Raw genomic sequence first — 18,443 nt, 5'->3', positions numbered from 1 at the left:
TGACAGTCTCTGTTAAACATAAATGTCTCACACAGACACAAATAAAAGGAAACATTAAACTGCACACATAAAGAAATGGTATTTTATTTCCAGATTTTTCTTTTTCATTATTTTTTATCTTGCATTTCCCCCCCACAAGGTAAATTCAACATAAAAAATTAAAAATAAACAGCGGTACCATGAAAATGTAAAAAAATAATAAAAAATAATGTTTATATAATCATATAATTATTAACAAACAAACAAACAAACAACATTAATAATTTGAATAAGAACACGATAAAGAAACATTATGAAGGTAAGCTGTTTATCTCATGCACCCTTTCATAAACACTCTTTCAGAGTGGTAATGTTTTCCAAAAACAAACAAACAAATAAAAACAGATCAATAATTTTAGCCCATTGGGCTTTTTGTATCTAGCTACATGCAAAGACATAAAAGTGAACTTGATTTTTACACATTTTCTCTGGCATAATGTACACAGACTGAACCCCAGCCTAAATGCCTCTGCCTGGTGTTATGAAACAACACAGCGAGAAATCCTCCGGGGCGGGACGCTTGGGAATATCCATTCAGTGCCACAGTATCTAGGCTGCGTGCCAGAGTTATACATCTCACCTTTTTGGAATATACACATTGTTTGTTACTCCTGTATTAAGGTTAGTTCAGATTTAATGATATGTGTTCTGATGTCACATCCAAACTTGAATCCATATGTTGTCTTTCAGTGCTGAAATTTTGAAATGATTGTTTTATTGTTTTATTTATTTTTTATTTGCACTTCATCCCTTCTTCATTTTCTTGTCTTCATGTCCTCTGTTTTTCTCACAGCGTTTTGTCACTCTCTTTCTTTAGGTGGCTGCAATGGAGGGAAAAGGTTGTATCAGGTCAATGATGAAAGAACGAAAAGACTGCAATGTAGTTTTCAAATGTGCAATTTTGTGTGGGGACAGGTGACTCGTGCCTAGAACTTTGATGATTTTGATCAAATATTTGAAAACTGACAAAAATATTGGCCTTAAGTGTTAAAAGTGTTCATTTTTGGGTGAACTATCCCTTTAATGTGGAATAATATTTTATACATAAAAGTAACAAATTTATGGCTTTCAAATATAATACTAAATGTCAATAATTAACCATTATTTCCCCTAAATTTAATCAAATATAATAAAATAAAATTTAAATGGAGGCATTGCTATAAAACTCTATCCAGCTGACTTTTCCCATTTATTGTTTCCCACAGGGATTTCAAAAAGTTCCTCAATAATGAGTTATAAACCATGAACCATCCAGCTCCAAGATGAATCACAACTTTACAAACTTTGATTTGCATCACAATATTACACAATATTACTTAAAGACAAAAGGTACAAGATCGAGTATTTGACATTATTATTATTATTATTATATATTATGAACTACATTGTCCAGTTTATGAACTGGAAATTGAACTACAGAGCCCATGAGGCATTGCTAATGAAAAAAATAATGGTACAACATAAAATTGTTGACTTAGTCACTGATTATTAGTATGATGTCGTTTTAATGCGAAATGCTCAAATGTATAAGTTGTTTTATAGTTTTGGGAGACTCGATTAAATCATTGCATTTGTTCACTACTTATCTATTTTTGTGCAGTTCTCTTTTATATGGTAACAGAAAAATCTTTACCGGGTGAATGCAAGGATCTCTCTTTAGGATTATGGGTGGAGTAGTTATTCACCGGAATTTGGATATTAAAAAAAATACTGAAATCTCGCTGACTTGTGGCTTCCGCAGAAGCATGCACTATCGTTTAATCTCAGAACTCATGGTAGGCCTGTCTTTAAAGGGTTAAACGTTATAGTTAAAAATCAATTTCTCTATGAAAAAAAAATGAATGCGATTTTCACAGGTATCAACATTATTGATACAGTTGAAAAAACTGGTATCGCCTATTGCTAGTGTTGTTCATTCACATCTATGTACAGTATACATATTTGCGCTCACCTGTAGTACTCGTCCTGTGCAAGGGAGTGATGATGGTGGTGGTGGATCCACTGCTGTTCCAGGGCGAGCCTCTGGAACTGAATCTCGGCACTCTGAGCCTGCTGCATTGCCTGGAGCTGGTGTGCTGCAGACATTGACCCACCCAGAGACGAGGACTGGGGCATCTCACGGAAAGGACCACCTGCACACAACATGCAAGCAAATGCAGAAATCATGTAACACAGAGAAAGATAAAATGCATCGCAACAGAACATCATTACACCTCTTACCAAAGAGCTGCTGTCGAAGCACCTCGCTGTCAGTGAGGGATTGTGCCAGAATGGGAGGCCCAAGAGCAGCCCCTGGGTACGGCAGACGGGCCAGGGGAGACCCTGATGCCAGCGGATCCATCAGGGGGTGTACCCCTCCCGCGGCTGCCACCCAAATACGTAACAAAACAAAAGTGGGAAATTTAATAAGAGTAGCAGATTTTCCCAATGGCACTGTAGTTAAAAATGCTTGTTGTGTACAGGAACAGTGCTGCCATTATTCTTGGCATTCGTAACCCATTTTAACCTGGCGTATTTCCGAATGAAACTGGACATATCAGCCGACAGTAATTGTATTGTTGATGATGGTGCTGAATTTGTTACAGAAGTGCTGCTTTTGTGATGCTGACAGCATAAATGTTACATATCTTAAAGGGAGAGTTGACTCAAAAATGAAAGTTTAATTTAATTTACTCAACTTCATGTTGTTCCAGATCTAGATCACTTTTTTTAACTGTTTTGTCCACACAAAAATGTATGGGGTATCACTGGACCCTACTGCATTTCATTGAATGGACTAAAAAGTACTTGAGACATTTTTTAAATGATCATATTTTGTGTACCACAGAAGAAAGAATTTGATATACTGTAGATCTAGAAAGTGACATGGGAGAGTAAATAATTTTTTAATAACTATCAATTTAATGTATTCCCTTTAATTGCTACTAAATACATATTAACACTAAGCAAAATTAGATAAACACTCTTGTCAAGTGGGTAATTGTAGCCATTTAACATCATATATGAAATTGTTTAGGTAGTTTATTTTGTTGTAGTCACATTTTTCATAAGGTGACAAAAATGGTATGTCATTTTCAATGATAATATTTTAGTTGATGAGAATGTGCAAAATTAAACTAAATATTGAATATATTGTATATATTAAAACATGTATCAACATTTAACAAAAATATGTGAATATTTGTCCACTGTTAATATATTGTGTGTTGTTTTTTCTTTGTCGTATTTTGTGTCTGGTTTAATCTTTTAATCTGGTTGATTATCTTATCATGATGCACATTTTTTAGCTCGTCTTTGTTATTTGTTGACAATCCAAAAATATTTCAACAAACACTTTCGACAGTTAACACTGTTTGAACGCAATCAATTACAGGTGGTCTAGTCCAGTGGTTCTCAAACCTGTCCTGGGGACCCCCCACCCCTTCACCTTTTGTATGTCTCTCTCATCAGACACACCCAATTAAAGTCTTGCGGTGCGTCTCCATTTGCATACTATCCGCCCTGAATAGTATTCGAAAATAGAATTAGCACGTCCCAAATCGTAGTATGTTGAAATGAGTATTCTAAAGATACCCGGATGGTCTACTTCTTCCGGTCAGAATCCGAAGTGCAGATCCGTGAACACTCTAACGGCTAATATTGCACACAACCCATTGGGCGTTGGACGAGGATTCGATTAGAACTAAAAAAAACTACAGATCAGGTGTGTTAGGTGAGGGAGACAAGCAAAATGTGCATGTTTGAGAACCACTGTACTCTAGTCAACCACCTTGACCCATCCCTAATAGTGACAGAATCATATTTTGAATTTGCTGAAATGTTTATGCTGTAATACAGAGTACTGTGTAAAGTGTGAGTGTCTGTATGGTGAATACCTGTGTCCTGCTGGTGCAGATGTAGGTGAGAGTGAATGTGTGAATGCTGGTGATGATGAGGAGTCACGTTCAGCATCTGTAGCCGGCCGAGAGAATCTCCTCCTCCTGTGCCTCCTGAGGCAGCCGTGCCTCCTCCTGCTGCTCCTCCACCTGTCCCTGCCCTTTCCCTGTCCCTCTCTCGCTCCCTCTCTGCGGCTGGTATCGCTCTCTCTCTCTCCACGCTCCTTGCACGTTCAGTGCTGGGAGGAGTGCGAACGGGGGTGGGATATCGTTCTGAAGGCGGAGCCTGGGTTGGGAGGGATGGGGGCTGACAGGAAGGGTGTGTATTTGGAAAGGTAGAGTGTGGAGAGGGGTGATTAAGAGATGAGGCTGTTGGAGGAGGAGGAGGAGGTGGTGGTGGTGGTGGGGGAGGAGGTTGAGGGGGAGGGGCGGGGGCTGCTGGTGTCACTGGGGCTACGGCAGGAGCCTGGTGGGTGGGGAGTGAGGCTGGGAGAATAGAGTTGGGTGGGACTGACAAAGGTGGAGGGACGGGATTTGGATTCCTAGCTGCTGCAGCTAAAGCTTGAGGGGGTGGCGCAGGAGGTGGAGTTGTACCATAAAGGGCAACCTCACTACCAGGAGGCCCACCTCCAGCTCCACCCCCTAGCAGCAAGGAGTGTGAGTGTGCGTGCGAATGTGCGTGTGACAAAGCTATTGCCGGGTCGGCTAAGGCTCCAGCTGTGTAGACACGCTCCTCGCTCTTAAACTCAAATCCTGGCTTCACACGCTCTCTTTGAGCTGCTACAGCATGAGGGAATCCCATTCCTCCAAGCCCCGCCCCAGCCAACCCCCCTGGCCCGGGACCATGCCCTGGGTGGGCAGGGCCTCCCTCCAGCCCGCCCCCATACAAAAAGCCCAGAATGGCAGCAGCCGTGGCAGCGTCGGCTGGAAGGTGGTGGGGGTGTGCGAGGGCTGGGTTTTGGAATTGGGACAGGAAAAATGAAGGGTGCACATGGGGATGAGCGTGAGCATGAGCGTGAGCGTGAGCGTGCGTATGCGCATGTGGGTGAGGGTGGTGGTGAAGGTGGGGATGGTGTGCCTGTGCCCGGCTGACAGCGCCCAACGGAGACATGGCGTGAGGACGGGCATACTCACTCAGGGTTCTGAGGGCTGGGGTATCAGGGCCCAAGTATGGACCCCCAAGCCCGATGCCAAGAGCACCCTGAGGGCCTCCGATAACTTGAGAGCCCCCTGCCATGGAAGGGAGAAGAAGAGAATGAGGAATGCTGTGAGAGAGAGAGGGATGCAAATGATGAGAGGGGTGAATGGAGTGGGGGTGTGAGGCATGGTGGCCAGGGTGGTGCTGTGGATGGACTGCTGGGTGCGAATGGTTCACAGAGGATGAGGAAGATGAAGGGTCTAGAAGGATGGAGGATGAAGAAGGAAAGAAGAGTGAAGAGCCCTGGCGTGCGCTTGCAGCTCCTAACCCTGCACTTGCGCCACTGTCCTTCTGCTGAAAAAAGAGAAAAATGTTTGTAAAGAACCTGACAAGTAATGTGTAAATAATCTAATAACTACAAGGAAAACACAAACTCCACTGCCACGACAATAACTTTTTTTTGCCATATTTTGTGGTGGGAAAACATTTCCCCCACTGAGTAAAGTTTTTTAACTTAACTGGCACATAGTTTTTTTTGTTTTAAGCATAAACCTCACTAAATTGCTAGATTTCTATGAAAACAAGTCGGAATATCACATGTAATTTAGCTTCTGAAGTAAATGCATCTATAATGTTAATGTTAAAACTAGATAAAAAAAATAATTTTCTTTGCAGTGCTTCGAACATACTTCATTGTCTTTTTTTACCTGCAGATGTCTGTCCAGGTCTCTCTCCCTCTCCTTTTCTCGCTCTCGTTCCCGCTCTTTCTCTCGCAGGTCTCTCGCTCGCTGTTCGACCTCTCTACGAGCACGTTCTATTGCCTCATTTCTCTTCTTCCAAAGCTTAGAACCATCAAGCGGAACAAATAGAACGTCACTACGGGCACAAGAGTTCCCACTGCCCCGGTCAAGAACCCTGTGGAACCTGAAAGCAAAGATGCATTGTCTTTTCCACAATATATTTATATTATCATGTGGAACCAAATTGTGTATTTTAATAAATGCAATTCATTAAAAAAAATCTGGTATACAAGAACCCATGCAGACATTGCTGATCTGAATTTAACATTTATTTTAGGTAGGACAAAGGGTTATCTCCTAATCCCTTGTGTTTTACTGACAATTGATTATTGCTTTCCATGCAAGTCAAAACCTGTTTTGCACCCAAACAATAGCCATAAAAGTAGTGTTGTAAGATTTGCCTTCAACTCTTAAACACAATCATTATAAGTTAGCTTTAATTCCATTAATTGAGAAACAAAGTAAGGTTGAAACTACGCAGTTATGTGTAATCACCTGATGAGACATATAGTACATTAACCTAACAATTTTTTAAATTTAAGCCTGTGCAAAACAAAATTTGTGCATAATGGCAAAGGTAATCTATATGTAAAAAAATTAAACAAATAATTAAATATCCAATATTGATAAAAAAAAAAAAAAAACTCTAATATCGGCGAATAATGTATATGACACCATTATAGAGTGCATATCTAATTTTGATATCAATGGCATGATAGTTCTGATCTGTTTGTGTTCGCATTTACATTTTTATGATGTTTTATTACATTTAATTTTAGTGAGCTGGTCTTACCGAGCTGATTGGCTGGCATGGATTGGAATGTCAACAGGTTTAGGTTCTGGGGAAGGACTTCGGAGAACTGGAGGTGGGCTCTCCAACTCCTCCGTCTCCTCTACTGGCTCCTCCTTGATGACAGGTGGTGGCACTGGGCCAGAAGATGAGTCAGAGTGACCATCTCCTCCAACAGATGTGCTGGGGGTTGAAGCAGTGTTGTTATGGCCAGGGTTACTGAGATGAGGTTGTATTTTAGTGTTTTGAGGGGAGTGCAATAGTGATGGAGTGCTAGTGCTGTTGCTGTTGTTTGGAGCATTGCCACTGGCATTTCCATGGCTACTGTTGCCATGGTAAGAGCTACTGAAAGGAGTATGACTGCTTAAAGTGCCATGGTAAGGAGTAGGTCTGCAACTTGATGTACAAGAGGTGGACACACCTGATGCAGGAAGTGGTACAGAAGGAGCAGAGGTTGATGGAAAAGGAGTAAACCCTCCCATCGGATTGGTTGAGGGACTGAGAAGAGGTGAGAGCGGGGTTGATGGAGTCTGATTGGATGAAGAATATGGGCCCTGTCGAGCATGACTGCCAGGAAGGGATGTTATGGGTGAGGGCTGACCATGTGAACTAGTGGAGGGTGGAGGAGGTAGAGGGGGATAAGTAGTAGAGGGGGGATGCCCATGTCCAGAACCACTTGATGAAGGAGAAAGGGATGGAGGGTGACTGCGATTTGAATGAAGAGCAGATGTAGTGTTGTCCTTTTCCCTGTCTCTGTGCTGCATAGGCAATGCTGTCTGGCCAGGATAGTGAGAGTGATGCGGAGGTCCTCCAGGATAATCCCGAGTAAGATTTGGGGCCAATCCAGGTGGGCTCGGGAACTCCCTTGGTACACCAGAAAGTGGGACAGAGGAAGCGGTCGATCCAGGGGGTGGGTAGGGATCCTTTGTCCCTGGAGGAGGGTACTCTCTTAAATAGTGCGGAGGGGGAGGAAGGTCTGCAGCATTGGAGGCTGCTTGGGGAGTATGTCCTTGCAGTGTCTGCTGTACATTTGCATCCAGAGGAGAGGGATAGTCTCTACTTGGGGGGATCGAATTGGCAGAGGAGAAAGGAGGATGACCAGAGCTGTTTTGTGGTGAACTGGCTGGGTCACGGGTCACCAGGGACGTTGAAGGTAAAACAGATGATGGGGCACCTACAGGCGGTTGGTTGGCATTACCAGCATAACTGTTACTCCCTGTCTCCCTAACCTGGCCTGCTAACTCTCCCCACCTACTGTCCTTGTCTCTTGGATGACATCCTACCCCTCCAGTGCTTTCAGGTCCAAACTCCCGGCCTTGTGCTTGAAGCTGCTGGTTCTGCAAAGGAAACTCCCTCCCAGTTCCACGCTCGCGATCTCTAAACCCTGGTCCATATTCCCGACCACTCGTTGGTCCTGCAGGTCCATCCCGGTTTGAGCCATATTCTCTGCTTTGTCCAGGTAAAGAGTTCCCAAAATCCCGGCCCACATTAGAGTTGGGTCCACCACCACCAGAAGTACTACCACAGATGCTACCGCTGCTGCTGTTTGCATTGCCACTGCTATTACTAGCAGGGAAGTCTCTGTTGCCAAACTCTCTCCCACCCCTCTCCCGCTCAGCCGTAGTGCCATACCTTGGCAGATACTCTTTGTGAGGGTGGGGATGAGGGTGGGATAGGTAAGGTGGGTGGGAGGAGTGTCGGGTGGACGAAGGAGTATTGTACACAGAGGGCAGCTGTTGCTGCACTGGGGGCTGCTGGCTTGGATGTGCATGGTGGTTACCTTGGTAACGTACATATCCCCAGTTGCCAGGACAACTAGAGGGAGGTCCCCCTGACCAGCTGGTAGGGGTGTAATGGTGAGTGTTGGGAGGAGGAGGTTGTTGAGTAACGGTACTAGTTTGTGGAAGCAATGAGGGTGGAACAGACTTATCACCTTTCTCTGGTTTGTCTACTTTATTTTCCCCACCTGGAGCATTCTGCCCCACCTCTAGAGGTTTCAGGGCAGGTGGAGGTGGGAGAGTCGGTGCATGGCTCACATTTGAATTCCCATGAGAAAACTCAGCTCCTCCCACCCCAGGTTTCCCACATTGAGGGCCTGCTTTTGAAGGGATGCGACTGCAAGTGTGTAGTGTCTCTGGACCACCAGGACCTGTATACTCAATTTTGCTCGCAAGTTTGGAATCTACGGGGAAGTACGACTTCCTGTTGCTACTTGTATCACTTGTATTGTCCACCCTTCCACAATGAGATGTATAGAGGGATGACGAGGACTTCAAGGAAGACAAATCCCCCTCATTTCCTACCTCACTGTCCCTCTGGTCGTCTGGTCTGCCATCCTCACCCCTCCCTGTGCCTCTCCGGTCTTCTGCTACACATTTTGATGCCCCTCCATCTTTGTTTTTATCACCCTGCTTTGGGGAATCTGGAGAGTCAGATTCAGAATCCAAACTTGCCAAGGGGGAAGCAGAGAGACTCGGAGAAGAGGATCGATTGTCCTGGTCAATGTCCCGACCACTGCTTATGCTGCTGCTACTATTGGCTAAGCTGCCTCCAACTGAGCTCCGACTGCCTTGTGATTGGCCATCCTCATTGTCGCTTTCTCTTGATTGACTGTTGCTTGACGTTGGAGGTGGAGCAGAAGTCGGAGTGTTAGTTGAAAGGGGTGGGGCTGGGGGATTGGAGGAGGAGTCCTGATGGCAAAATCAAATATCAATATATATATTTTTTTTATCTAATGCAATTGTATTCATAGTTTTAATTTTACCAGTACCTGGACTTTCTGTCTTTTGGGTGGAAGCACATGCTCCTCCCCCTCACTTTCTGATGAATCATGACCTTGAGATCGTCGGTTGAAACGTCCAGCAGCCAATTCCTCTCCAGCGGTTCTCTGCTTAATAGTATAATTTTAATCATGATGTGAGACAATTGCATATATAGTATAATTTTTTTTTTTTTTTATTCCCTAGAAGAGAAAGAAAAAATAACCAACCAAACCTCTTAACATAAAATATAGTGTGAAAAATGACTGATCATGAACATTCAGAATAAGATCATCTAAACTTAAAAGAGGAGACATAAAATAATACAGTGACAGGGATGGTAAAAATTAGATGAGGTATACCAAGGATGACATAATCAAAGATGAAGAAACTACGACAATGGAGAAGATCACAAAAATAAATACACAAGAAGAAATAAAGAGCAAGGAAAAATACAAGAATTCTTACTGTTTGCCTTTCGTTGCGCTCTGCTCGAGAGGGGCTGGGGTGCGGACGTCTACCCCTCCTTTCCTCGCTGCCCCCCCTCCTGCGTCCACTGCGAGCGGGCATCTGTGGCAATGCCCGGCATGACCGAGGGAGGGCAAAGACAAACAGAAGAAAGAGAAGGAAAGTAAGACAGCATGACAAAATGATAGCACAAGACAAAGACAGAAAAGGAGTAAGAACTAAAAGCATAATTTGTTCAAATACTAAGTGGTAAAGGTAACACTTTATTTTACAGTGTCCCCGTTACATATGTTACATGTACTTACCATAGTAATAACAGTAAATTATGCATAATTACAAGTAACTAACCCTCAACCAAATCCTAATCCTACCCTAACCCTATAGTAAGTACATGTAGTTGCTTAATATTACTCAGTACTTAAATATATAATTACACTGTAACAATGACACCTTAAAATGAAGTGTAAATGTAGTAAAATACAATTCTAATGAAGGGGAAATTTACTATGCATATCCATATACTTTGTAATAACACATAAAAGTGCACTTAAATGGTTCTGACTGACTTATTCTATGGCACAAATCAGTAAAGACTATATAGTCCACATTTGAGGCTAATCTCAAGTAATGCCCTCACCGATTCTTTGTGGGTTCGGGTCTTCATGACTAGCTCTCTATGTGGTCCATTCCTTCCACTCAGCCATTACAGAAAGCGGGAGCGTGACCACAAATGGGATGGTTGGCCTACAGGCTGCCTATCATAGCACTGAATCTTTGAAACCTGGGAGAAACAGAGTGAATACCACTAAAGTCAAAATAAACTTTGCCATAGCATTAATATATTTAATACATATATATCCATTTGTTATCAGATATTTAATCAGTAAAGTTATTAATATCTTGATCTTGCCGGGAAAAAGTAAACTGTCAATTGAATTCCCTTTTGAAGTAATATGAATGAGTGATGAGAGTGGTCCACTGTTCTGCATTAAACTGGCTAAGAGCTAAAATTATAATCTAATGTTTTCTGGTAAATTTATCATAATAAATGATGAAAAGATCTGTGATTAAACAATCTGTAATAATGATCATGATATTATTGTTTTATAAACAAACAATTCTACTATTTGCAGTGGGGAACAGTATTGCTGTACTGAATAAGAATTAAGAAATGTATTTTTATGTTGACTGCATGATACTTCAGAGGGTTTGTGGTACTCTGAAGCTGAGCTTTAGTCATCAATGTTGAATGGAGTTCTGCAAAAATCATCTACTGCAGCCAACATAGGGAGAAGCACTGCTTTCAAGATCAGCAATCTCTAAATGCAAAATGCACAGAAATACATGCTTAATATTTTAAGCTAACACACTCATGTGCATACATAGCCATGAATACAAATGTATTCTATATGTAAAAAATAGTCACGAAAAGTTTCATTCACATTTCAGGTGTTAAACGTTAATTCAAACACCCCTTTAATGTCATAGAAACAATCTTAATTTTCTCTGTGCAGAATTCTTACCACTGTCAGAGAGGATATTTTGACTGGAAGGTTCTTTACAGCACACATTTAGTTATTTTTTCTTCCATCTTTCCATCTCTTTCCTGCTTATGATTTCTTTCTCTTGTTTCTAGCCTCACTGACAGTAATGTATTTTTTAATTTTGAGGCCTATTTTTCTGTTTCAATTATAGTCTGATAATATTGGGATAATTCAAACACAATCGCTTAGCAGAGATGCAATAATCCACTGATATACAATAACATTGATAATTAACCTCATCACAGTTGAAGTGAATCCATTTTTTTCTTTTTAAAACATTTTCAAAACTTAACCATGAGAAACAAAAAAAAATTCATGACAAAAGACCAACTGACACACTATATAACTTGCTTGAGAGAGAGAGAGAAGAAAGATGATAAAATAATTGGTTTTAAAAAAGACATAACTCCTTTACCAGCCATAGTGTAGTTAAGACGTTAACTAAGTCACAGTATTTCAAGTCAGCCTCTACTCGTTCTCTTACACACACTTCATTTATTGTGAATGAGACTATATATAGCACACTAACAGACTGAGTGAAGCCAGTGAGTGTATTCAGCGCCACCTTCAAAACTGCAAAATGTACATTTACACCTAAACCACTGAACACAAGAGAAGAACCACAGTGCTGATAAATATTACATATAAACAGATTTACAGGCTACTGACAACCAACACATTGAATACTCAGGCTATCATGGCCACAATTAACAAAATACTAATTTGTAAAACAAGAATTAATAGTAGTGCCAAACATACAAAGACTACACCTTGCGCATATCCCATAAATGTAAAATCAGCATATTTGTGATCCAATTACGGTGTACACAAGGTAATATATCCAAATGACAAACAATAAAGGCTGCCAGCACTCTGTCTACAGGTGAAACTTCATTCATCAGGAGTCCATTACCCAAAACTTGGCCAGGCTCCATGCATACCAAAAGCCTTCCACTCTCCCACTGCAAACACATGCATCTAAGGAATCAGCAATACCGTCACTTACAGTATATACATACAGTCACACACCGTATGGCAAGCAGTTTGAACAATTATTCTGTAGACATAACTAGTACCTATTCCATGTTACTAGTACTTGTTTGGCAATTAATAATAATCATTAGTGAATAGTATCTTTTCAGTTTAGTAACTATTCGTTAAATACTAGTACTCATTATCTATTAAATTAGTCATATTCATTACTCTTATTTTGCTACTAGCCACAATCCCCATTGTCTGGTAATAATGAAAAAAAAATTTTTGGTCACCGAATTTTATACGGAACAGTAGTTTAGATATCAACTATTCACTTCTGACTAGTATGTATTCCAGTTGTGTCTGTAAGTACCGAAATAGATTTGAATATTTACTTTGTTTCAGTTTTACTAGTACATGGTTATAAGATATTATAATCAAGTCAAATTTTATTTGTCAGTAATGACTAGTAAGAAGTAGGGTTTTTTTTTTTTTTTACAACAAATGTACACTAGGCCTATTTAATAAATAGGTTATAGTATGTATTCAGGTATAGTACTAGAAAAAGAATGAAATGATTTAAATACATACTAACTAGTACCTAATAAATAGCTACTAGTAAACCTGAAATGGGTACCAGCAACAACTGGAATACATACATACAAGAGAATAGCACAGAATCACTGCAGTTCTCCACAGAAACCATGGTAAAAAAATAAATAAAACAAAACTGTTAGCAGTAATAATGGAATAGTTACTTGTCACTGCTAAGATAATACTAGTAAGTAATGGATAATTACTAGTGCGTGTAGTACCTACTACCAAAACTGAAAAAAGATACTGTTCACAATATTGGATTACTTAGCCTACTAAGTAATGCAAATGCAAAAGGTAGGCCTATAGTAATAATAATAAAAAAAAACCAGATAGGCAACTAGTTAGTTATAATGAATAAATGTTATAATGGCTTGCCACACACACAACAAATCATACACTCTGTCCCCTTCACATGCACATAAAAATATAATTAGACATAATTAGCTTTGATTTTGAATTCTTTAGCACGCAAATGCACAATGCGAAGAGGTGGGGTGAGTTAGACACCAGAACGTGCATCATCTCTCGGCCACGCACCGCAACGTTCCTTTCTTCCATTCTTCTGCTGCTTGTTATTGATACGCATGCAGAGGCAGTGCACTACTGTACTAACTGGACGACCTCTGGATTACAGTTCTCAGACAATGCACTGCACATTCGATCCTGACAAAACGAGGAGAGGGTCGCAACTCCCCCCCTTTCAGCCTTTTCCTTCTCATATGGGGAAGATTTGGGATCAGAATGGCGAATGGCATTCTTGTCGAGCTCCATGGAATGTGAGCACTCGAGACCTGAGTGGTTACGCACCCCGATTTGCAATATGATTTTTTAGCCCAATATATGCACATACGTAAAGCACAACGACGGGAGTGCGAGGAAAGGGGAACCATCTGAACATGTCCAAAGAAGAACGAGTCAAATATAAGCATCCATTTTCTCCCCCTTCTTACCTATAATATCCAGCGATGCGTATCTCCCTTTCTTTCTCTCTCCTGCTGCCGTTCGTACTGTACATTGACCGACACGCGTTCAAACATACAGGCAACTCGATGCACGGAAAGATTTACATTGTTGCGGCTTCGCAAATAACGCAGTGTTTTCCCAGCCGCTCCCCCTGAAATCGGCGCAGAAAACGGGGTGCAGCTGAAGACTGTACAAATTGATGCGTACGTTTGATTCTTCCCCACCCCCTTTTCTTTCTGCCCCTCTCCCGCTCCTCTGTCAAGACGACTTGCACTCTTTTGCAGTCTGTACGGACACAAATCTTCACGGAGGGGTGAGCGAGGGACGCACGACCACTCGAGGGTGAGAAGGGGCGTGATTTTCCTTATTCTTCATGGAAAAGAGGGAAGGTGAGGAAAGGAAAGCAAAGGAAATAGGAAGGATGAAAGATGTCGAGATAAGGGTATTTATTCATTATGTAAATTACTGCTTACTTAATTGTCGATTTACTACACTTCATTAAGGAAATTAACCTAGAACTGCTTGATTAGATAATGGGCGCTAATTAGGCTTTAATTGTAGTACCTTAATGAGGTGGGGGTGTCATTTCTCCTGCAAAGTTATTATTTGAAATAAGCAATTTTGTTCATTAAAACCTGAGCATCCATGTTTGAGGCTCCCAAAAAAAAAAAAAACCTACAGATTTCCATAAGTTAAAGTCAACATGAAATCAAAATGGACCCTGTTTACCTTCTTAAAAATACATTCCTGGTATTAATGTGAACGATGAATCGGCACATATAATTTCAAAGAAGAAAATAGTCAAAATATAATGGCCCAGTTTCACAGACAGGGCTTAGACTAAACTAAGATTAGGCCTGAGTTCAATTAGCATTTAAGTAGCTTTTATATACGTGCCCTAGAAAGAACAAAAAAACATGACTATATACATCTTGAGACAAAACAATTGCACTGACATATTTTAAGATATGTCAGTGGAAGATGCCTTCAGTTAAAACAGCCAAACGTGCATTTTAGTCTAAGACTATAGTAGCTTTGTCTGTGAAACCAGGGTAATGTCTTCCAATGTCATGAAGGCCACATCAGCTATTGGATGATATTAACCAATTAGCTATTTAGGCATTGTTTTAGCAAAGCAATTGGTCTGGCTTCATTCTGATATATAACACAGACTTTTCTCCATCCAAGTCCCACCAACATCCATAAAATCTGACAACAATAGTATGGAAAACTGCACTTCTTAAGCCAAAATCATGCATTTAATTTTAATAATAAAAATGTATTTTAGGCTGGTCCAGCTAACGCGTGTCCTAGTAAATAAACAGGCCTTTTCCCTTACGAGTTCTACCTTTTATATATGTATGAGTGGACCATCTCTGACTTATAAATTCTCACAAGTTACACTTGGAAATATGTCACATTACAGAAGCAAAGTTGAAAATAGCAATTCCCACATGCTTTAAGGCATCTTTACACTCGCTAGGCTCTAAGGTGGCTCTGTGCCTGCTTCAAATTGTGTGAAGTCACATAAACAAAATATATTAAAAAAAGGTTCTTTGTCATTGTCATGATGGAGCATATATATTGTAATTAATTTCATGTTTCTATATTGATTATATTATTTTAGAAATAATTTCATAACATTATTTTGTAAATGCATTTATCCTGCCTCTGTGTAGCATTTAACATATAAGTGCACCTTTTTCTGGAATATAAGCCATTTTAGATGCAGCTTCTCTATTGCCTTTGCATTGTAAAATGGCATTAGATTAAAAGAGATTTCCCAAATCTGTACTTTCTTGTAAGACCGCAATGGAGTGACCAGTCAAGCGGTCTCTCTCTCTCTCTCTCTCTCTCAGACACACACATACACAATTCATCTCCCTCAGTCTCTCTCTCCTGCAGTTTTTTCTTCCCTTTCGAATAGACCTCTGTCCCGGCTCCCATTGTGTTGTAACCATAGAAACCAACCTTGCAGAAGTGCGCATGCGTTATCATGTCTGACGTCAGACTATGAGCGCTCCATCTACTGTTTGAAGCACGAGAGGCTTAGAGTCTGGCTGCAGAGGTACTTTGCATTGATTTACTGTTGCAGGTGTGTAACACAGAGCGGTGTTCACTTAGTCCTACTGGTTGGAGTTTGTTACAGCTCATCATCACACGATTACCATTCAATAAACAACTGGCAAACCTGTGACAGAAAGGAAAAAATATAGTCTACATTAAAAAAAACAAAAATTTCATATTAGGCATGTTCATAAATCTGTAGCAACTGATAAATTGTATACATCTATTTACCCTATTCATACTTAGTCTAATTTAGTAATTGGTCTATAAGTGTAACGTTGTAGTAAATAACCAAATAAAAATGGTTATTATTTTTTTCTGTTCTGTAGGCTACTGTAAAGTGATTTGAATGAATCTGTTCAGTGAATGATTCAATGATTCATTTATAAAAACAGTCACTTGTTGCCATTTACAGGTGTAATTTACACAATTTCTCTCATTGGGAGAGATGCAGCACAGGTCCGAAGTGGCCCTGATGCAGCATGTGTGTCTTATGGTTTCAGAATCAGATAGAGCACACGTTGGGTTTCCATGTTGTATGCGGACTTTGGACCGAATGACTTTTATACTGTACAAACTATATTCTAACCCCTAACCCTGAACATACCCATCACAGAAACAAAAGGTTTACCAAGACCACACACAAACAAGTTAAAGGTACACTGTGTAACTTTGCATGCATTTTGCGTAAGAACATTGTTTTGGTTGTGCTTTGGCTTTATATGACAGTGCGTCCGACTCTCTAACCATTAGGCCACTTATTACGAGCTCTGTCGTGTTCTTTTTTTGCCAGCAGACTCTGCTCTGTTCGGCAGGTGATTCTCCAGAGGTTTGAGATTTAGCTGCTCCATGTCAACTTTTCTCGCTAGTTGTGACAACTAACCTATGCCACTCCCACACCATACATGCGTCAAAGTAGCCGGAGCAACTTTTCTATATTTACAGATATGATGACGCGATGATATGACACGATTTCCTGTGAAAACCATTCATACAGTATAGGCTATAACCACAGTGAAACAGGGTACGACAAAAACACATTTGAAAGAAGGATAGATGATGTATTGACTTTGGTTGAATTTTGTTACAAAAAAAAAAAAAAAAGTTACAAAAAAAGTGTACCTTTTAATGTTCTCCTCAATTACTTAATGTCCTGGACAGCAGTGTTTCAATAGTCTTTTTAGTTTCCCTTGTATCTGTCCCAGAGCTGATCATACTGACCTTTAGCAGTATGATCAGCAGCAGAGCTTTCTGCAAAAGAGGTATCAAAAATAGAGTTCACGAAAGTAGAAAATTGGGGAATGACAAGAGCAAAGAAATAACCTGCTTAAATAGATCTGGAGAAGTAAACATCAGCTTGTATCATCAGCACATAATGCTTAAGTTCTGGGTCATAAAGGCAAACTGCTGTGTGTGTGTGTGTGTGTGTGTGTGTGTTTACAGCATAGCCTTTACAACCATAACACACACATATTTTATTTAAAAGTATCTTTAAATGTGTATATGTATATATATACACACACAAATACAGTATTTCATAATCTAGTTTTTCCCCTCAAATTATTGAGCTGATATCATTTGTAACAAAAAAGTATTGCATTAATGCAAAATAAAACCTTTTTCGAAAGTCATCAGACTTTCGGACCCAGTATATAGATACATATATAGATCGATAAATAGTAGGATTTCTTACCTACTAAGAGAAGAAAACTGAGCAGCCATGTATTACAGCGATTTTTCCATGGTTAAGGGGTCTTCTTGCTAATAATTGGTCAGGAAGTGCTCTGATAAAATGTCTGATTCCAGACAAAACAAAGGAATGTTATATGGGCTTTAAAACAATACTAGCATAGAACATTTGGACTTTGTTTCCCATGATGTACTAACAAAATAAGTCTATGGGGCAAGGCACTACTAGGATAAACATTAAAATACACATTATAGAAAAAAAAAAAGTTAAACATTTTAACATGTTAACATAAGTTAAAACCTCATGTCATGACCCTGTAAAGCCAGAAAATAAGAGAACACACAACATGCACAAAGCATTACGCTTTTAAAAAATAGCTTGTAAACCCTTCAAAATGCCGTTCTCCATGAACCCCACTTTTTAAGTGCATTACTGTAAATATGATTTTTGCTTTCATTTACAACTATTCAAAATTTTAATACATTTTACATTAAAATGCATTACTGTGATGGAAAAGCAGAATTTTCAGCATGATTACTCCAGTCTTTAGAGTCACATGATTGATCAGAAATCACTCTAATATGCCGATTTGGTGCTCACGATACATTCCTTGTTATTATCAATGCTGGAAACAGTTGTGCTGCTAAATATATTTGTGGAAACCCTAGTCTACATGTCCCCCAAAAAAAGAAATAATATATATATTACTGTCGATTGAGGCATTGACGGAACAGTCAA

At 40.2% G+C, this 18,443-nt stretch overlaps 1 protein-coding gene across 4 annotated transcripts; it reads right to left on the bottom strand.

Moving 5' to 3' along the window:
• Positions 1-68: 68 nt before the first annotated feature.
• Positions 69-14,292, bottom strand: atn1 (atrophin 1). Of its 4 annotated transcripts, none has more exons than XM_084385045.1 (10): positions 13,936-14,292; positions 10,507-10,650; positions 9,870-9,971; positions 9,413-9,532; positions 6,646-9,332; positions 5,760-5,976; positions 3,915-5,406; positions 2,260-2,403; positions 1,991-2,171; positions 69-860 (listed from the first exon to the last, which is right to left on the bottom strand). In XM_084385045.1, the coding sequence occupies exons 2-10, from the start codon at positions 10,531-10,533 to the stop codon at positions 827-829; spliced, it is 5,004 nt and encodes a 1,667-aa protein (XP_084241171.1). In that variant the 5' UTR covers positions 10,534-10,650; positions 13,936-14,292; the 3' UTR covers positions 69-826. The 4 variants fall into 4 exon arrangements, with proteins under 4 accessions (XP_084241171.1, XP_084241172.1, XP_084241173.1 ...); XM_084385046.1 differs by having other exon boundaries at positions 9,413-9,529; XM_084385047.1 differs by lacking the exon at positions 10,507-10,650 and having other exon boundaries at positions 13,936-14,175.
• Between the last annotated feature and the right edge of the window lie 4,151 nt (positions 14,293-18,443).

This window comes from Rutilus rutilus, assembly GCF_951802725.1.
Source record: "Rutilus rutilus genome assembly, chromosome: 17".
NCBI classification, from domain to species: domain Eukaryota; kingdom Metazoa; phylum Chordata; class Actinopteri; order Cypriniformes; family Leuciscidae; genus Rutilus; species Rutilus rutilus.
Note: the sequence above shows the minus strand (reverse complement) of the source record. Positions and strands in the feature narration are given on the sequence as shown.